Source organism: Oncorhynchus kisutch, linkage group LG12 (assembly GCF_002021735.2).
Source record: "Oncorhynchus kisutch isolate 150728-3 linkage group LG12, Okis_V2, whole genome shotgun sequence".
NCBI lineage: Eukaryota > Metazoa > Chordata > Actinopteri > Salmoniformes > Salmonidae > Oncorhynchus > Oncorhynchus kisutch.
In genome coordinates this window covers 22236144-22258267 of record NC_034185.2, presented here as the reverse complement: position 1 = coordinate 22258267, position 22124 = coordinate 22236144, and the positions used below count along the sequence as shown (strand labels likewise).

The 22124-nt window shown below is 38.6% G+C and overlaps 1 protein-coding gene across 26 annotated transcripts in view; it reads right to left on the bottom strand.

Moving 5' to 3' along the window:
• Positions 1-22124, bottom strand: part of LOC109900709 (triadin) — a 70471-nt gene that overhangs the window by 33287 nt on the left and 15060 nt on the right. For 18 of the 26 annotated variants that reach the window (XM_031837145.1, XM_031837144.1, XM_031837143.1 and 15 more), the window contains 16 exons: positions 21382-21408; positions 20258-20347; positions 19899-19925; positions 15046-16200; positions 13128-13214; positions 12618-12908; positions 4537-4575; positions 4120-4185; positions 3461-3493; positions 2466-2492; positions 1630-1668; positions 1420-1461; positions 1054-1098; positions 604-648; positions 440-481; positions 162-218 (listed from right to left, as the gene is read on the bottom strand). In XM_031837145.1, the coding sequence (XP_031693005.1) occupies positions 162-218; positions 440-481; positions 604-648; positions 1054-1098; positions 1420-1461; positions 1630-1668; positions 2466-2492; positions 3461-3493; positions 4120-4185; positions 4537-4575; positions 12618-12908; positions 13128-13214; positions 15046-16200; positions 19899-19925; positions 20258-20347; positions 21382-21408 (2112 nt within the window). The remainder of the gene's footprint in view (positions 1-161; positions 219-439; positions 482-603; positions 649-1053; positions 1099-1419; positions 1462-1629; positions 1669-2465; positions 2493-3460; positions 3494-4119; positions 4186-4536; positions 4576-12617; positions 12909-13127; positions 13215-15045; positions 16201-19898; positions 19926-20257; positions 20348-21381; positions 21409-22124) is intronic. The other 8 variants (XM_031837123.1, XM_031837124.1, XM_031837128.1 and 5 more) reach the window with 8 other exon arrangements.

The following is a 22124-nucleotide window of genomic DNA, read 5'->3' as shown; positions in this document are numbered from 1 at the left end:
GAAGGATGGTATTATTACTGTAATAGAAGAGTGACATGCAGTATACAGAACAACAATTACCACTGATATGAATATGTATGAAGCAAATAATAAAGTTATTATTATTACTATTGTTATACAGTATATTTAGGAGGTGCTTCAGAGTGTTAGTGCATACTTACGATACCAGCCCGGAGGTGATGATGGCCAGTAGACTGGTGTGGGTTGACAGGTGGGAACTACAACATACAACATCACACATTCATACAGAACATGCATGCTATGAAATGTCAATGTATTGAATAATCTGTTGCTTGAAATAGTGTTTCAATGTACATGATAGAAAGACAACATACTCAAAATGTGGTCTGATTCTTGTCTACTGGATGTTCCCTCGTATTGCAATGTGTCCTAAGATGAGACAGTGCTATCTGAACGGTACCATGAAGAAGACATTTACCTGGTGCAGGTGCAGGTACCCCTGCATCTACATGTTGAGAATCTGATAATATGATGAAAAGAGGACAGAAATAAAGACATGAGGTGTTGGACAAACATGACACAAGTCCTGGTACAGACTCTGACTCTTAAAAAAAAGCTTTAATTAATGCATGACTGAGTTACCTTTCTTTGTGGACTTCTCCTTCTCTTCCTTTTTAAGTCTGAGTTCTAAGGAGGGAAAGTGAATGGCACAGCGGGGTTACATCTGATAGGTGACTTTGAAGTATTTTTCCACCTCAGCCACTCTAAAGACCTACTCTCCATACTAGGAGAACCGAGGAGAAGAGGGTGATCTCCACACATATTTGACTGATTTGAATTCAATAAAACTGGGCAGTTTAAAACCGGACGATTTACTTTCTTCATGAATTGTAAGACACTGGGAAAATAATACCTTTTATCACTGAGTATTTTGTTCTGTATCCATCAAACTATATCGAAGTCTGTACTGTTCTGCACTGTACTGCTCAGGGGCATTGACAAATCATTGAATATATAGTTTATACATCCTTTATACATATATACAGCTAAGTCATTCAACTTGGGCCTGTACTGTATTTAAAAATACTGTACCTCTCTTTCTGATCGCCTCTTCCAACTCCAATTGCCTTGCAACCTCTGGTCCAATGACATTGTTATAGGAGTTACAGAGAGATGTTCAACCACACATTCAAAGGGGCAAAGCAATCTTAGAATATTTTTTATTTATTCATTGTTGCGTTTCGTTTTATTCAAATAACTTGCAAACAGCATTTCACTTGTGTGTAAATCTGTTCTTCATTTCAAATACAAACAATATAGTAGGCTATTGCCATTCAACTTGTACTGTACTTGCCATTCAACTTAAAGAAATATTAAAAAATTGCAACCATCTCCTCAAGATGAAACATTTGTCTTTCAGAGATGTGATAATAAGCTGAAGAGGAAGATTAGTCCTACCTCTCCTTTTTGTGTTCTCAACTGGCTTGCACATGTCTCGTTCTTTATAATAGAAAAAAAAATCACAGAACAATATGATTGTATATCAATAAGATTGATAAATAGAGCAACTACTACCTTCAGCATGTTTCTGCATTACCTAATATGAGGTATTATCAACATTGAAATACACAGTAAATGTACAGAAAATACATTGTTTTCCAACAGTACCTCTCTTAGTTCTCACCGCTGGTTCCTTTTTAGGGGCCTCTGAAAATGAACACAGAATACATGACACAAGAGAACATTGAATACACATTCTTGCTTAGTGCTGTAGTTATATGTCAAAGCTGAATGCCAAACTTTTAGAGAACACGTTCAGGAATCATTGGCCACTTTAATAAATGGATCACTAGTCACTTTAATAATGCCACTTTAATACATATCTTACATACTCATCTCATATGTATATACTGTATTTTATACCATCTATTGCATCTTGCCTATGTCTCTCGGTCATCGCTCATCCATATATTTATATGTACATAATATTATTCCACCCCTTTAGATGTGTGTGATTAGGTAGTTGTTGTGGAATTGTTAGATTACTTGTTAGATATTACTACACTGTCGGAACTACACTGTTCGCTACACTCGCATTAACATCTGCTAACCATGTGTATGTGACCAATAACATTTGATTTGATTTTGATTTGATTTGAATGTACAGCTGTTTTAAAATAAAACCATATTACAGAAAAATGACTGAAAATGTCAATAGCTAAGATTATAAATGGCATAATCATACTGTACAGCTAACTACTTCTGACAAATGTGGCTAAACGGTGAAGCGGATAAACCATCAAGAATCTACAATTCAATCTCTGTTTCATCTTTAACTTTAAAAAGATTTCTGATCAAACTGGAAGTGAATTAAAGACTGTACCCCTTTAAAGATGAACAGCTTTGCACTAAGATTGAAGTGGTTCATCAAACCTCTCTAGTCTCTAAGCTACTTTCAAAGCTACATTCAAAGCAACATGAAATATCAGCTTCACAACACATACTCTTCCGGTCAGGAGTGGCCTTTTTAGCTGTGGATGAGGAAATGGTTATGGTCAAACAAGTCAGAAAGTTGTATATGTAAATGTATATTATTTGTTCATTTTAAAATACTCTCAGACTCAACTAATATGAAATTGTTACAGACCAGTGTTCATTTTGATTGCCTAAACCTTTTCTCTTACACCATGCTTGAGACACTACAAAGTCAACAACTCAGAGTGCATACTGTATCATGCAATGCTCATGTCATGTGCATATCTAGCATAGAGCTATCAAATAGAAAACACATTGACACATTGTATAGAGATGTATAGATGTAAGATACATACTCTATATCAGGTACATTCAATTCTTACCCTACGAGGTCTGAAGCCTGCTTGTTTTCTGTTCTACCTGATAATTAAATGAATTGCACCCACCTGGTGTCCCAGGTCTAAATCAGTCTCTGATTAGAGAGGAACAATGAATGCAGTGGAACTGGCTTCAAGGTCCAGAGTTGCATTTGAGGGCTCTATATCTGTTACCAATGTAGATTTGCCCCTTTTCAAACAGCAGGGGCCAGTATTATGCCTATTGAGGCAAGGTTCAATACAGCCATGCTCTCTAAGGTCTCCACATGCTCCCAGTTACAAACATGGTAATACACCAAACCACACTTTATCTGAAAACTTCCACTGAGCATTTTCTCCAAAATTGCAATTAAGATGGTTATGTTAATAGAAGAGCTGCTTCTATAAATATACAGCAGGCAACAAAAGTGAGATCATCATCACTGGCGCAGCAGTATACATGGATTACCACAGTTTACAGTACTTTCTATATGGTGCAGTTACACATTAAGAGTGCTGTTTAGGGCCTGTTAAGGGCTTTTCATTTCTCTACTTCTATATAAGCTCTTACTTCAACAGCAACCAACACCCTCCTTGGGGAGCATGAAGCGATGCACTACTGTGCTGCTATTCCTAACCACATGAAGGATAAAGTGACTCTAACATACCTTGCTTGGCTACTTTCCTCTTGACATGTTTAGCTACATATGACACAGATATATACCAGCCATTAGAGAATCGCACCCTAATGCATGGCTTATCTAAACTTCTCCACTAGATGGCGACTTTGAGAAGCAAAACCAAAGAAACGCAAACCATAAGTCAAAATTGAGTTACTGGGGAGTTACTCACTACTGAACTTTTATTAACCTATGTTTGGTGGAAACACTGCAACCCTGCAGCACATATGGGTCAAGTTGTAGCAATGGACTTTGGATTACTTGATAGTTAGTATGTCTACAATAACATTTAAGCCATAAATGGAACTTATAACACTGATATCATTAAACCAACGTTTTAAGTGTTGCTAATAGCCCAATAAGTCAGAAGCAGAAAAAGCTGTTAAGTCTACTACACATAGGCATCCTCTCAAAGTCACAAGACACTTTTATGTCAGCCAGTTCTACATTCAAGGCTATATTAAGCAGAAAGAATCACTCCAATAGTTGTCCTATACAAATACATTTGACCCATAGGGGAACACAGCCCTACTCACAGAAATAAGGTCAGCCAAAAGTATGGTAAAGATATGAAGGGTTTAGTTATGAACAGCTCTCACTTCTCCACAACCATGCATGATATTGATCTATTAGCGGTATATCAATACCTTTTTCCTCCGCTGGCTCACTTTCAGGTTCTTTTGGTTTTGATGAATGCAGACAAGGGCACACTACTGTAAAATGGAATGCACAGCTTTAAGCTTTACGATAGATCTTTGTATTTACATGTCACTATTTATTCGTTATATTTATTCAATATTCAGATGCAGGGGTGCAACTTTGGTTTTAGAAGTGAATTTTTTAAATAAACACTCCAAACAGCCTACCCGACCGCTTGGAGGCATCCGCATGGTCCTAAAGCACACTTTTGCCTCGTTTTGTATCACATTCCAGTGATAAAACTGGGGGGGACAAAAATGACATTTCAGAATGTGGGGGGAGGGGGGGGGGGGACATGTCCCCCCTGTCCCCAGTGAAAGTTGCGCCCCTGTTCAGATCAATAACCGACAAGACTGTTGATATACCTTGATGTGCAGGAGTAGCAGCTTGCTGGACCTTTACCTCTGAAAAAGAAATTGATTCACTGATCAATACAAATAAATATGTAAACAGCCAAATGGTCTGGTATACTAAACCCTCTTCTAAATAATCAATCAACATAAATGTAAGATGGAGCTCTTTTCCTTTGATGTCATACAAATATATCCTCATAAAAGACCTGTAGTGACATGCTTCAATAGCAGGGGGGAGAGAAGTTAGGTGAATCACAAACAAAGAATATAATGAATTCTTCAACCAAGAGGGTGATTTTTCTCCTCGGAAAATCAATATTCAAGCAAAAAGGGGATTTTCTGAACTAACAATACGCATGTTTCCTTCATTAAAAGTCAGATCTCTTGTACTGTAGTGTTTACATTATGCATTCATAAATCAAAAGGTTACGACTGGAATTCATTTGAAAAGTGGCAAGTGTAAGTTACAGGATGCAAATATGACAGCTTTATTAGAAATCTGAATTGCTTGAATTTGTCAGAATTCATGTGACACATTTTGATTAAACAGTAACCTTTCACTTGAGAGATAGGATCTTTACAGCAAACCTATGCAGCTGAATCTAGCATCCATTGACAAAGTTGCAAATAACAGAAAAATAATGGTGGTTGCCATAGTGCTTGAGGCCATAATCAGTGGGGAAATATAATATAAGGATACCACAATACTTCCAATTTGTGTAAATCAAAAGATCCTGCTGCAGAAATCACATTTGGAGCTGCTTCTCTGATGCTTTCGGGGACATTGAGACTGATCTCATTTGAAAGCTTTTAGCCAAAAATGCTAATTCCTTCCTTGATTCTATTCAGCCCTGCGGTCAAGTACATGATCTGTGTTATTAAACAATTATTCCTTTATCTTATTTCTTTCTGTTTGTAATGTATAAGCTGATAAAACAAAGCATTTATCTTTATCCTGATTGAAATCATCAGGGATTCCAAGAGAAATATATTTCAAAAGATGGAGGTTTAATTGTTTCAGTCTTATCCTCCTTTTGCAGTTTGAACACGAATGCTGGAGAATAAATGTCAATATGTAAAGCATGCTTTAGGGCTGTAGGACAAAACAGGACAATAAAACTAGAAGATCATGATGTCATGATCAGCTCTCTTTCTGGATCCTTTCTGGAATATATCACTGATCGATCCATTAGTAAATATATCACTGACCGATCCATTAGTAAATATATCACTGATCCATTAGTAAATATATCACTGATCCATTAGTAAATATATCACTGATCGATCCATTAGTAAATATATCACTGATCCATTAGTATATATATCACTGATCCATTAGTAAATATATCACTGATCCATTAGTAAATATATCACTGATCCATTAGTAAATATATCACTGATCCATTAGTAAATATAAAAGTATAGAGTAAATATATATATATATCAATATATAGTGTAGTTTCCCATTCTATCAAATGAAAATATATGTTATTACTCATACTGTAGTCTGAACAGTGTTCTTCTTTCTCAGCCAGATACAAACACAAAATAACATATACAATAGATGCTCAGTTGGACACCATTCAGCTTGAGGAGAGACAAAGATTGTGCAAGACATGACAAAAAGAAACAGTTGTCAACCAATCCTGCTCCGAGGCTTAAGGCCAAACCGCTTCACGAGACAGACGTTCCACATACTTTAACATAATACTTTTTGCTGTGGCAAGGTGTCCTCGGATTCTGAAGAGAATTAATAACTCTTACAGTACACTGTAAGTGGCCAGCTGCACTTAGTGTATAAGAGTATTGCCAACAGGAGTGATTGATATACAGAGGGGTTCGAAATTATTTACATATTTAATGCAAAAACAATGAGAAATTATGTTACTTTATACTAATGCAATTGCTCAGAGAAAAATATTTTGTTTAATAAGTAATGCTTTTTTGCCTCAAAAAGTTAGGGGTCAGAAATATTCTGTAGGATTCTCTGTGTTCAATACCTCACCTTATGAGGATAACGGCACTGAGCCTTTTCTAAAATGTTTTATGAGTTGGAGAACACATTGGGAGGGATTTTAGACCATTCCTCCATGCAGAATCATTCCAGATCCTTGATATCCTTCATCTGCGCTTATGGACTGCCCTCTTCAATTCAAACCACATGTTTTCAGTCCAGAGACTGAGATGGCCATTGCAAAATGTTGATTTTGTGGCCAATTAACCATTTCTTTATGGATTTTGGCAACCTGGAAACAAGGTTTTTGGATACAATATCCTGGAACTGGGTAAAATTCATGATGCCGTTGACCTTAACAAGGGCCCCAGGACCGGTGGAAGCAAAATAGCCCGATAACACCAAAGATCCTCCACCGTATATTACAGTAGGTGTGGGGTTATTTTCTGCTCATGCCATTCTCATTTAGACACCAAACCCATCACTGGTGTGTGTGACCAAAGAGATCTATTGTCATGTCATTTGGCCAAAACACTGGTTCCAATCCTAGTGCCAGTGCAGTTTAGCAAACCCCAATGCTTTTACATTTGTTGGATGACAGGAAAATAGATATCTTTGGTCACACACACCAGTGGTGGGTTTGGTGTCTAAATGAGAATGGCATGAGCAGAAAATAACCCCACACCTACTGTAAAATATGGTGGTGGATCTTTGGTGTTATCGGGCTATTTTGCTTCCACTGGTCCCTCGTTAAATGATAGGGCAATGAGATGGCCATGAGATGGCCATAAACAATGACTGGTAATGTTGCATAGTTTTAGAAAGGTCTGGAACACACCTTTCTGGTTAAAAATAGATTTCTAATCTAAAATATAATATAATTTTTTTCCTATTCAAGAAAAGTGGGGCAAAAGGGCCTGACATATCTGAAATGCTTTTTAAATATAGTAACATTTAAATTATAAATAACATTAAGATTTCACCTTTCTTATAAATGGAAAATAAATATGATCATTCTTAGTGACGTACAATATTGGCAAGATTTCATACACAAACAACAGAGAATTTATTAAGATCAAAAGCATCATGAACTTTAGCCAGTACCAGGATATTTTAACCAAAAACCTGGGTGCCTCTGCCAAGAGGCTGAAACTTTGCTGCAGGTGGATCTTCCAGCAAGACAATAACCACATTCAAATCCACAAAGAAATGGTTCATTGGCCACAAAATGGCCATCTCAGTCTCCGGACTTGAAACCTATTGGAAGCCTGTGGTTTGAATTGAGGAGGTCAGTCCATAAGTGCAGACGAAAGGATATCAAGGATCTAGAAAGATTCTGTATGGAGGAATGGTCTAAGATCCCTCCCAATGGGATCTCTAAACTCATAAAACATTTGAGAAAAAGGCTCAGTGCTGTTATCCTTGCAAGGTCAGGTATTTAAAGCTATTGAAAACAGGGTTGTCAATCCTTTTGACCCCTACTTTTGAGAAAAAATTATTACTTGTTAAACATCATCTCTTTCTCTGAGCAATTGTATTAGTTTAACATAATTTAATTTCCCATTTTGTTTGCACACAACATAGCTCAACATTTGAATAAATGATTTTATACATTACAGTCATTCTTGTTCATCTTGATCAAGGGTGTCAATCATTTCAGCCCTACACGATCTAAATGTATACATGTATGGAAGCTAAGTCCATCTCTACAAAGTCCATGTTGGCATGAGCTATATGAGAATGGACAGTAAATCTACATCAGTGTTATGATGTCATGTTTCTAAGACAGCAGTAGGAGCAAAGGGGAGTGGTTCCTCTCAGGCTAGCCTACAGGAAGTTCCTGTTAGGATGTTCACTGTGTAGATTCAGAACCTAGGCTCCCATCTAGTGCATCATGGGGGCAATAGGGCAGGAGTTCCCAGCCTTTTTCTACTCTCCAAATTAACATGAAAGAATCGCTATGTGATTATATTTACAAAATTCCACCCTACCCCAAGTTGCCTCAACACATAATAATGAAATCCATGTGTATTCTAACAGTGTAAAATACCCTTTGTTGAATTGATTGCATATATTGTACCAATGCACCAAGTAAAACATTTTAAAATGATAGATTTTCTCAAGGGACCACATTTCAATAGCAGCCACGTTTGGGAAATGCTGACATAGTGTATTTCTGTATTTGTGCCTCACTGACAATAACAAATACTGTGGTGGTATGGATGATTTTCTATGGCTTATAAATTATGCAAATGTTTCTAAACTAAAAATATCTTTAACAATTGCTAGAATTTGGCACTTACACATCCTACTTGACTTGATCATTCAAAATAGCTTGAGAGGCAATACCATTGACCTTAAATATAATGAAAGTCATGCCAACAGATCATCATCCAGTAGCATGCAACAAGTGTTTGCATCAAAGGCCATCATTACTCGGAATCTCTCTCATACTATTGATCCTGTTTTGTCTTTGCATACTGTAGGGACTGTGACTGTGCAGACTGCGTCCTCTTCCTCTCCCACAGGAGGATTGGCTCCTGTGGATTTGTCTCCAGCCTCTATGGTGTGTACATCTAGACCTCAGAGCTCACTACAGCTCTAAGCCTTGTGGGAGCTACACTGTCATTTAGAGACCTTGGGACAATAAGGTTCTATTTGACAAGACGTCACAAAACAGCTCTAAGATCTGGGACGTGAAAAATACAAATGATTTCAAAACCATACATTTTGCAGATAGAACCTTATAGTCCCAAGTCCTTGATTATTCACAACATAGGCTATCGTTTCTTTTGCAATTGCTTAGATTTTTTTCACCACTTTTTCAAAAGAATAGCCAGCACTTAAGCTCTTTATGGTAAAAACAAATACATACAGGAGCCTTAGAGCATGTTTAAGGTGCATTGGAAACATACCGCAATTGACTGATAACTATCAAGTAGTTTACTGACTTCGGGTGTCAGAGATCAGTTTACTCATCCAGAGCTAAGCTTTAGCAACATTGCTAGTTCTCCATAGGATATTGTGTATTTGTCATTTTAGTGAACTATCGCTTTAACAAATGTGTGATAAAAATGAATTAATATATTTGATGATGTGATTAGAAAGAAGGAAAGATATTATCTTTATTACATCATTAAATGTCTGTACTTTTCGATTGAAATATAAATAATTGGAACATTCTGTGCCAGATGGAATCTTATGGCTGAACCCACATTTCAGAACCATAAGGTTCTATCTGTGTTTGCACCCCCCTAAAAAAACGGATTTACAAATGTCTACGAATTTTGATACTCTGCACTTGAGGTACCTTTAAGTTGAGGACCTTAATGTTTTATGAAAGAAGAATTCACTACAATACAGTTTAAAGATCTGGGATGTGGAAAAGTTAATGCTCAATATCTCAGAACTATGCTTTGCTCAGATAGATCCTTATCGTCCCAAGGTCACAATTTCCAATTGCACTTCTGTATGCTACTCTGGGGCATTATCTTACGTAAGATAGCGCGTCAATTCCGCCTGCAGTGACGTAAAACAATGACTCTGGGGTAATCTGGGTATATTGTTTTGCTCCTAAAACTCACAGGAATCTACATACTTTGCCACAATGGCAGTTATTTCAACTTCTGTCATGTCACATATCCCTACCATTGCAGATTAGATAATGATAATCGATAACTTCAACAAGCAATTCTCATCGACTGGTCATGCCTTCCTCCTGGCTACTCCTACCTCGGCCAACAGCTCCCCCCCCCCCCCCCCCCGCAGCTACTCGCCCAAGCCTCCCCAGCTTCTCCTTTACCCAAATCCAGATAGCAGATGTCCTGAAAGAGCTGCAAAACCTGGACCCGTACAAATCAGCTGGTCTTGACAATCTGGACCCTCTATTTCTGAATCTATCCGCCGCCATTGTCGCAACCCCTATTACCAGCCTGTTCAACCTCTCTTTCATATCGTCTGAGATCCCCAAGGATTGGAAAGCTGCCGCAGTCATCCCCCTCTTCAAAGGGGGAGACACCCTGGACCCAAACTGCTACAGACCTATATCCATCCTGCCCTGCCTATCTAAGGTCTTCAAAAGCCTAGTCAACAAACAGATCACTGACCATCTCGAATCCCACCGTACCTTCTCCGCTGTGCAATTTGGTTTCCGAGCCGGTCACGGGTGCACCTCAGCCACGCTTAAGGTACTAAACGATATCATAACCGCCATCGATAAAAGACAGTACTGTGCAGCCGTCTTCATCGACCTGGCCAAGGCTTTCGACTCTTTCAATCACCATATTCTTATCGGCAGACTCAGTAGCCTCGGTCATCTACAAAATAGCTTCCAATACTCTACTCAGCAAACTGGATGCAATTTATCACAGTGCCATCCGTTTTGTTACTAAAGCACCTTATACCACCCACCACTGCGACCTGTATGCTCTAGTCGGCTGGTCCTCACTACATATTCATCGCCAGACCCACTAGCTCCAGGTCATCTACAAGTCCATGCTAGGTAAAGCTCCGCCTTATCTCAGTTCACTGGTCACGATGGCAACACCCACCTGTAGCACACGCTCCAGCAGGTGTATCTCACTGACCATCCCTAAAGCCAACACCTCATTTGGCCGCCTTTCCTTCCAGTTCTCTGCTGCCTGTGACTGGAACGAATTGCAAAAATCGCTGAAGTTGGATACTTTTACCTCCCTCACCAACTTTAAACATCTGCTATCTGAGCAGCTAACCGATCCCTGCAGCTGTACATAGTCCATCGGTAAATAGCCCACCCAATTTACCTACCTCATCCCCATACTGTTTTTATTTATTTCCTTTTTCTGCTCTTTTGCACACCAGTATCTCTACCTGCACATGACCATTTGAACATTTATCACTCCAGTATTAATCTGCTAAATTGTAATTATTCGCCTACCTCCTCATGCCTTTTGCACACAATGTACAGTATATAGACTGTGTTATTGACTTGTTTATTGTTTACTCCATGTGTAACTTTGTGTTGTTGTCTGTTCACACTGCTATGCTTTATCTTGGCCAGGTCGCAGTTGTAAATGAGAACTTGTTCTCAACTAGCCTACCTGGTTAAATAAAGGTGAAAAAAAAAAAAAAAGATCATTCATAGCATGTCTCCAAACGTAAACACAATTGGCAATTCCAAAACATTGAGGATGGATAGATATCTTGACCATGTGATGAGTTAAATAAAGGTTAAATAAAAAGAAAGAAATCCAATAAAAACGAGTGTCCTGAATGTTAAAACAGAATACAACAAATATGCTCTAGTAGTTGGATGCTTCAGCTGTTCTGTTTAAATGTGACCATGACCATTCTGTATAATGCACAATATCACTGGAGGGAAAAACATGTGCCAAGCCTCTTAGAGTAAACATGGCACATCAAGCAGCAATAACATTCCTTTGATCACAACTCAGCCATATAAAAATGATTATATTTTTATCTACCAGAGCAGATAATAAGGAATTTCAAGCTGAGGTACCTCAACGGAATGCATACATACTGTACATAGCTTTTATATAATTCTGACAAATGTTTGATTCACGTATTTGTGAGGGGATAATTTTTTTGTCATATTTTCATTAGCCTATTAGAATGATGTTGACCTTTAGCTTTCGCGGTGAACTAAAGCTGAAAGGGTAAAGAAATAAACTCCAAAACCAGGCCATTGTTATTGAACATTCTCTATGGTACACTCTTAGAAAAAAAGGTTCCAGAAGGGTTCTTTGGCTGTCTCCATAGGATAACCCTTTTGGGTTCCATGTAAAACCCTCCGTGGAAAGGTTCTACCTGGAGCCAAAAATGGTTCTTCAAAGGGTTCTCCTATGGGGACAGCCAAGGAACTCTAGAGTATAGTGAGTGGCACAGTCTGAGATAGTCTCATGCAGGCATGCCAGCCACCGAGACATATACTTAATATTGATAAAAAGGAACAGATGGGAAAATGAGTAATGGAGAAGACGGAGAGAGATCAAAGAATTAGCCTAAGGCTTTCCTCTCCTCTCCTCTCCCACCTCCCTGCTCCTCATACTCTACTCTCTCTCTCCTTATCCTTACCTTACCTCACCCACATCTATTCAAACACTCAGACTGTGTCTAGCATCGTCCCACTCTTTTTATTTACCTTTGACTGCAGGTTCTACCTCCTCCTTGGGCTCAGGAGCTACCTCATCTTCCTCCTCGGCTTCAGGCAATGCTGCTACCACCACCTCCTCAAGTTCATGCTCTGGTGCTACCTCCTCCTCCTCTTCCTTGGTATCAGTGATGGGTTCTACCTCCTCCTTGGATTCGGGCTCTGCTGTCTCTTCCCCCACTACCTCTTCTTCCAAAGCTTCCTCTATTGTCAGCTCTGGTTCAGCAGATGGTTCCTCAGTCTCCTCCTCCTCCTCTTCTGGTGCTTCTGGAGGGATGATCTCTGTGAATATACTCACAGCTGCAACTGAATAGCTTTGCCAGGTTTCAATACATCAATGAGGAACCTAACTTTGCATTAGGGGATATTACCCAATCATTGTAAGGGTCATGCTGACTTTCAATGGATTAATTTGGTACTAACATCAGTATGTTACACAACATTTGGTACCCATTTGAACTCTAAGAGTGAGAGAAGCATGGCATGATGGGAAGTTTTCACCTTGGATCTCTTCTGTCTTTTCCTCTACTTCAGTCTCTTTAGCCTCTTCAGAAAGTGGGGTTATTGTTTCTTCAACAGGTGGCGTTACTGTAATGCATGCAATTAGTTATATCAGAAAATCAAATGTTGGCAGCATATTATGAAGGCATATTGATCGGATGAATGGCATCTTTTGCCATTCAAATAATGAGAGCTTCAATATGAACAGACTTACCTTTGAGCGCTGGTACATTGAATAATAACGTTTAAGTTTAGCCAATTATATTTTACGTTTTAGTAGACACTCTTATTCAGAGCGACTTAGTGAGTGCATACATTTCATGAAATGTTTCTCCACACTGGTCCCCCATGGGAATTGAACCCACAATCCTGGTGTTGCAACCACCATGCTCTATTAACTAAGCAACAAAAAATCTGTAAATTCTCTGTAAAGTATTTACATAACAAATTCAAGATTCAACAGATTTACAAAGAAGGCAGAAACTAAGTATCTTTAATCAAGCCGGCACCATTAGTAATCTACTGATGCGATAGTACTACTAACTATTAAACTATTACTAACTATCAAAGCAAGGCTATGGTGACATATTAGTGAAAGCTGTGCATGTGGTGAGTAATGTGGTGGTATACAAACATGATATAAGATGACAAATGATAAATGCATTTCAATATCATAAAAAAATAGTGTCAATACTATTGTTTCTACATCACTTCCTACATAAACCACCACTATTTCAACTGCTGATGGAAAAAAAATGGACTGTAGCCAAAACTGAACTGTGAGAAATCACAAGCCCTTGACCGATCTCCCGGAGGATGTAACTAGCTACAGGAGCTTGATGAGTGTCAAGTTCACACATGAAAACTGCCTCTGGTACCCCCTGCCTTACAGAGGTACTGGGCTGGCAACCCTACAGAGCAACAGCAGATGCTACCTTCTGATCTACCCAGTATGAAGACGGGGATCTCCATCACAACCCCCAGAACATGCACGGCCACACACACCTCGCCTGATTTCATCAATATTCATGTCTAGGTTGGTCCGTTGCCAAACCTAACCAGTGTATCATCTGGAAATAAGACCAACATTATTCTAAAAGTCATTTTTTTCTAAACTAGAACATTAAAGAATGTGTGTCATGAAAACATTCATGTCTTGTCATTTTTCCTAGTTTGTTGTGGAGGCACCATACTGGATCAAATTCAGAGGGACAGAGGGACAACAAATCCTGTCACCCCGTAACCACCATCTTCTTTGTACTGGAGTGTCATTGAAAAATGTAATTTCATTGTGTAATTGAGGAACAGAAGTATTTACTGTCTACCTGGGCCACTCTGGTTGACAATTACAAAACCAATATACAAATCAAGTGTACTATTACATCACTCTATTCATGCGTCTTCCATCCTTCCATTATTGGGCTTCCTTACATGCTGTACTGTATATTATCTTTGCCAAATATCATAATTTATGCCATTAAGAATATCATGGGCAGTCGTAAGGTAATAATTCCTACTGAATGTATCAATATGATTTAAGGCCTTGTTACAAGGAACAATACATACTGTACTGTGTTAAGTACATCACCAACCATCACTCATGGGTAAAAAAAGGTATCTTTGTGATTCTGTATAATGTGACTCAGAGAAAGCTTTAGTTTCAAGGCAGATTGTTCTATTATGGATCTGCAAAAAGTGTAGACTATTCAGACTCATTTGATCTCTTATCTATACTGTATATCAGATTTGAGTGCAGTATAAATAATGAATGGCAAAATCAATAACGTACCATCTGAAACATACAGCTAGTTTGAATTCTGACCAGTTAGTTGATAATGTATGAATGTTATTACCTTCTCATGGACAGTACTACACATGATGATGAAACATCAGCGGAATGAATGTTACTGCTCAATACCTGTCAAAAGAAGGTCATCAATGCCATCATCATCCTCCTCTTCTTCATCCTTGGATAGATCATCTTCCTCAGGAGCAGAACTATCAAAGGCTTCTGGTGTGATGTCATCATCTTTGCCGATCACTTCAGCTGCATCCTTCCCCTCATCGTCATCATATGCTGTGTCACCAGAAATGTCTGCGACGTCGCAACCAGTCTCACCTGAATCCTCCAGTGTTTTGTCAACTGAATCAACGATGGCACCACTGTCCTCATTGACAATGTCGTCGTCGTCATCATCAGTGTCCTCTAAACTATCTGTAGAGTCATCAGTTGTATCCTCAGCTAATGTGTCTGAGATATCAATACCCTCACTATCAGCAAGATTGACCTTGATATCATCATCGTCATCATCGTCATCTTCTAGGTCAATGGGTTTAGCATCATCATCTGTTTTGTCATCATCTATGCTATCATCTTCCTCATCATCTTTATCCTCATCATCATCATCTGCAGAAGAGGCAACAGCATCTACTTGTTCTGCAACAATGTCAATGTCATCGTCCTGGATGTCATAAACAACATCTTCTGTGACATCAATTTCCTCCTCTTTACCATAATCATCATCGTCGTTTTCATTTGCAGTAGAAGCAGGAGCATCCTCTGTGACTTCAGCACTGGCATCATTGGTTTCATCCTCTTCATTATGGTCATCATCACTGGAAGCAACAGCAGTATCACTGGCATCCTCATCTGTAATTGCTTCAGTTTCAGCTTCAGCTGTGGTGTCATCCTCCTCTCTGTCATCATCTCCAGCAGAAGCTTCTGTCTCTGTGTCATCAACATCCATCAGAATGGGAGCCTCATACTCTTCATCAGCATCATCATCATCATCATCATCATCATCATCATCATCATCATCATCCTCATCTATCTCAACCTCAGCTGCTGCTTCTTTGTCCTCTTCTTCATCTTCTTTCTCATCCTCATCATCAGCTTCTTCTTCATCCTCATCTTCTCCCCCTTCAACCTCATCCTCATTCTCCTCTTCTTCTTCATCCTCATCCTCATCATAATCTTCCACTTCTTCCTCATCCTCCTCATCCTCGTCTTCATCTTCTTCTTCGTCCCGTACTTTAGCAACTGGTTCTTTTTCCTCTGCAAACATCCCTGCAACTACAGAATTAACTGTGTATCTTAACATGGTGAGAAAAACTTGAATGAAAAGTGACATTCAGTGCACTGAGCCATAACCAAAGAGACCCATAATGCATTGAGAGTTTTCAAGACAACACAACACACTGCATAATATCTTTATTGTGTACTCATAATGCTTACACCTGACAAGCTGCTCTCTGCTCACCTAAACCACATACATCTAGTGGTGTGTATGTATACTACCATGATCCTTATTCCATACCATTGATATGTCAATATGTCCAACATAATGCTTTCTCTATATTACATTGCAGCATGTGGTATAAACATAATGACAGTGCTCCATGCTGCAAGACACCACAAAGACTGACTCACACAGGTTGACTTGTTTGAGGAGAAGTATAGGTTAGAAATGGTCAATCCACAAACAGTCTGTCAGTGAAGAGTTGTTATTTTCTGTGGTAGTGAAATGGAGACTCGTAGTACCAACAGTCTCCCCTATAAGAATCCTCTCATTCTATCATGGTTATGATGATGCTGGGTATGAACAGCAATTCAAAACCGTTAAAACCCCAGACCGAAAAGAAGACGGAACCGACCAAAACAAAACCCTCAAGACAACAACTCACACTTACTGTATAAACAGTATGCACATGGAAACACATGCTAGAAGATGCAGTACTGGTGAATTCATGTCCATAAAAATGACGTCTGTTCTTAATTAAAGGTCCAATGCAGCCGTTTTCATCTGAATATCAAATAATTTCTGAATAACAATTTAGTACCTTACTGTGATTGTTTTCAAGTAAAATGGTTAAAAAACAACAAAATTTTCTTCTGAGCAAAATGCAATTTCTCAAGCAAGAATTTAGCTAGGACTGTCTGGGAGTGTTCAGAGAGAATGGCCTAATTGTAGGAGCCTAATGGGAGGGATGTGTCACCTGAAAACGATCTGTTATTGGCAGAGAGGGCAAACTCTCCTTGTTATTGGTCTATTAATTTATACCGCCTGGTATGAGTAAAAAAATCCCACCCAGCCAAACAAGCTGACATTTCAGGTAGTCTACTCAAACAGCTCTTACACTAGGGGCTCTATTTTCGGCTGGCTTTAAGGTGGTGCTAGTGTCAAATGTACGTTAGTTTGCTATTTTGTCATGTAAAAACTGTCGCACTGGCATTTTCCAGCCCTAAAGCCAGGTTCAGCAATTGACCTGTCTTATATCAGCTCGCTTGCGCTCAGATGGGAGGGATGGAAATATTTGAGGTGTGTCCTTAAAAACATGATCCGAAGTGCTAATTTCAGGCAGCGCTGAGAGGGATATTTAAGACCAACCAAAAGCTGGTTTTGGTAACGCAGTTAGTTATGGCATGAATTTTGACAATGGAAACACAGCCTATCCAGCCGTAACACACACTGCCGGAATGGGCATGGAACAAGACTCGACTATCTGCTTTCTTACTATGTATTTAGCTAAATAAAAAACTCATGTTTTTTCCCATTTTGTTTTATTTGATTAAAAGCATAGCCTCCCCTCCTCTGTATGAAGCCTTTTTTTGACTGTTCAATGCAGTTGCAAAGTAGTCAAGACTGTTGATAAAGGGTTTGACTCCTGAGACCACTTGGAAATAAAGGGTTTGACTCCTGAGGCCACTTGGAAATAAATCTTAATCACCAAAGCTTTTTGAAAATATTCAGTTTGAGAGGAGCAAAACAGTGAGGAGACATTCCCTTTTTATCTATGCATTGTAAGCAGGCCCACATTATTTTAGCCATGCAGGTCCCTTGTTTAGGCTACAAAGTCCATGTCCATCATGAAATGAGAGATGAGAACCTCTGTACCGGTGAATCTCGTATTTAGAAGTCATTTTCCTGTGACAATTGATTGTTTTCTGTTTCGTATGTTCAAAACCCAAGCCCTCCCTTACCCTAGGCCCAACGAAGGCTGGTTCAACAGCAATGCCTGTCTTTTTCATCCAGACGTCTTTATGATATAATTACCTATTACATTTATTTATTGTTGTTGTTGTTAAAACGATGTTAAAATGTTTAATCTTATTACAACTAAACTTATTGGAATTATTCACCTTCCTGGTTTTATGGAGACAACTCCGTGGCACACCTGCAATGCAACTCCTGTAGATGTGTGAATATGATCTGATCTGTAAGATGGTTCTGATTATGTTCATTAAAAACATATTTGGTCGCAGTATAAATAAGTCTATATTTGCCAAATTATAACGGTTGATTCCAAGGCAATACATAAATGACCCTAAATACACAACTTGAAGCAACTACATATTTGACCATGGCGCACGTTCTGATTGGCCAGTGAGGGGCCAAGCCTCGATATACCGACAACTTGTTTATTCATCAAAACCCAGCCCTTTCACGTCAAGGCGAGCAAGTGCACCAATAGTTGTAATAGTGAAAATAGCAAAAATATGAACCTATAGCGCTACTGCCTGCGCTTAGATTTACCATTGTGTTAGGTTTGTTAAAATAGAGCCCCTAGATTTACCATTGTGTTAGGTTAGTTAAAATAGAGCCCCTAGATTTACCATTGTGTTAGGTTTGTTAAAATAGAGCCCCTAGATTTACCATTGTGTTAGGTTAGTTAAAATAGAGCCCTTAGATTTACCATTGTGTTAGGTTTGTTAAAATAGAGCCCCTAGATTTACCATTGTGTTAGGTTTGTTAAAATAGAGCCCCTAGATTTACCATTGTGTTAGGTTAGTTAAAATAGAGCCCCTAGATTTACCATTGTGTTAGGTTTGTTAAAATAGAGCCCCTAGATTTACCATTGTGTTAGGTTAGTTAAAATAGAGCCCTTAGATTTACCATTGTGTTAGGTTTGTTAAAATAGAGCCCCTAGATTTACCATTGTGTTAGGTTTGTTAAAATAGAGCCCCTAGATTTACCATTGTGTTAGGTTTGTTAAAATAGAGCCCCTAGATTTACCATTGTGTTAGGTTAGTTAAAATAGAGCCCCTAGATTTACCATTGTGTTAGGTTTGTTAAAATAGAGCCCCTAGATTTACCATTGTGTTAGGTTTGTTAAAATAGAGCCCCTAGATTTACCATTGTGTTAGGTTAGTTAAAATAGAGCACTAGAAGTGCATTATCATAATTTTCACAATTTTACAGTATCATTTCAACCTCATGGTGTGGAAATATATATGAAACACAGAAAAATCTAATTTTTGTCTGAACTGCCCCTTTAAGAGTATTTGTACCATAGTACTACCAAATAATAAGTCAGACTGAGATAAACTGTAATGGTCTATTTATAACTGCAAACAACTATGACATTTGAAATTCGAATTCACTGAAATTAATGGTACTATTATATTTTATCCTACTACAATATCAACAACCAGAAGATGTGTAATGACCATGTATTACAGCGATCCATAATTAAGGTAAATGGACCAGTTGTCTGTAGTAGCTTCTGGGAGTATAATTACGGTGTCTGGGAACAAATTGAGCAAGTAATCACAAACAGGTACAGGCTAGTAATATCACATTATATAGCAATTCATGACAGCAGAACACACATTTGCCATAAATTACTCTGGCAACAGTGCAAATGACCACTTATAGACATCATGCAGCAAAATGCCTCACTCCCATGTATCAATCATCAATACATGTCTAATGTTATTTCATATCTGATTCATTTTCTATATGAGTGTATTAAGAACAGGAAGGCACAGACCTTGTTTTCTGGATGGTAGGAATGCAGCTATCAGGTGGGAAGAAAGGTGATTTCAGTAGCAAGAGGTTAAACACAAAGAGTGATCCATGTCCCTTGACAAGTACACAATGTGTGACTATGGATAAGAAGTTAGTAAGAGTACTGCAAGTAACCAAGTTAATACGATGGTTATGTTAATAAAGTGTAAGCATTTTAGCAAAGCCACAAAACAACAAACCATTTAATAGCGCTGCTGAATAGCTTGGTTAGAGTGATATACATTGATTTTGCTTACTAGCATGTGCATTTGTTATGTGCCATTCTAGTTTAACTACATTAGATCTAATGTAGTTTAAATATAGTAAACATTGTATGTTTACCTATAAACCTGGAAAGCATGGCCATGGTGCCTTCTGTTCCACCCTTCTCACTTTCAGCATGATGATCCTCTTCAACGTACCATCCTATATCTTTTGGGGGCGGTTTTACTGTTACGTGCCAAGGTGAACATCCACAAAATCAACCCCCATTAACCTCAGCCTATGTAATCTTTTCAGATCATTGGGACAGCCTACCTACCTTAATTAAATGTTTGGTCCTAAAAAAAACTAAAGCAAGCATAATTTCATCTTGTGTCAAGGTTTAATTTTGCTCATCTGTTTTGTCACTGATGTGAGGCTCCTAAAGAGTGAGGGGAATTGCATAGTGGAGATAGGTGGTGGAAAACTATGCAGTGGAATGGTTTCAAAATGCCATCTAGAGAGATAGCGGGGCAGAATCCTTAGGTATTAGACAGCTGTGTGTTCGATTTAGAGATTTAGAGATTTGGAGAGTTTATTAGTCACATGCACGTGGTTGCAGATGTAAATGCAGGGTACAATGAATATCTTAAGCTCCGAGCTACAACAGTGCAAGTCAAAGGGAAGTGAATGAAACAATAGTATTTCTCAGTATAAGAGAGATTTAGGCCTATGTTATGAGGTCATTCTGTTAGGATCTCTGGCACAGCCAAGCATGTATAGCCTACTAGATAGAGCTAAACCATCGTATAGTACATCTTACACTACAGTCGATTACAAATGCTGTGTAGGTCTTGTAGGTAACTCCATGCAGTGACCTGCATTTCAGCAGCAGGTTTGGAGTGACTAAGCAGCACGTCTAAGCTCTTGCTGAAGGAAACAAGGCTTTGACTTCGAAAGCTTCATTAGTGGCCGGATGAGTAAGATTGTTATCTCAGGCCTGCTAAGCTGTAAAGCCAAGCTCGCGTCCCTCACAGTAACCTGTAGCTGAGTCCTTTAAGGGCACAGGAAGTAGCAGGCAGAAGAGCTAGCATTCACATTGACTGGCAATAGCTATTGCCAGGAAGCATTTCTCAACAAATATGTTTTTTTCCCCTTTCACAAATATCTATGTTATAAAGAGTATGAAGGAAACAGCTATTATAAAACATTGACAAATAATTAAAAAAGTAAATAAGTAAATTAATAGATACATGAAAACAAACCTTTTTTCTTCACCGGATGTAGCTCACCTAAAAACAGATTGGGGGGGATATGTTATTGTAAGAAAGGAACCAACGAAGTAGATCTAGTGAAACATTGATGAAGGCAGAATAAATTATGAATGTGGATCAGAGTGGGAGTAATGCTCTTCTCCAGCTGCAGGCACCTTACTTTTACCTCTTAAAAATCACTAAAGGCGCTAAAGAGTATAAGTCAACTCAATGAGAGGCAGTAGGCTACACAACAACAGCAACAACAGCTCGTACATTTGTTTACTATGAATCTCAGAGCAAAGGTGGACGATTTTAGTGAAATGTATTCCTGTGAAAGAGCCTGGGAGTGGTAGCAGAATTATGTCTAACATGTCAGCTGTGTTATGCTAAGTTTGTGTTATGCTAAGTTTGTGAGGAAAACAAGTGTGAACTCCACAGAAGTCAGTAGACAGGTTTAGTTTCTGCAGAGCAGTTTGATTTGACGAGTCAGCCGTTCTTCAAGGGAGATGTGAAAATACACCCACCTCGTTTGTGCTAAACTGGCTCTAGCTATGAATAGCAGATATTCACATTTGGGATTTATTTTTTCTCTCAGAAGTTAAATGAGAGGAAAATGCTAATTCTGAAGGGTGTGTTTGATGTTGTGGGGTGCGTTTTGAAATATACTGTATCTCTAACTGCAGAGAGAAGGAGGTCCTTTCAAACCACATTAGCCTAAGAGATAACGTTACCAGGTTGTATAAATGCATTAA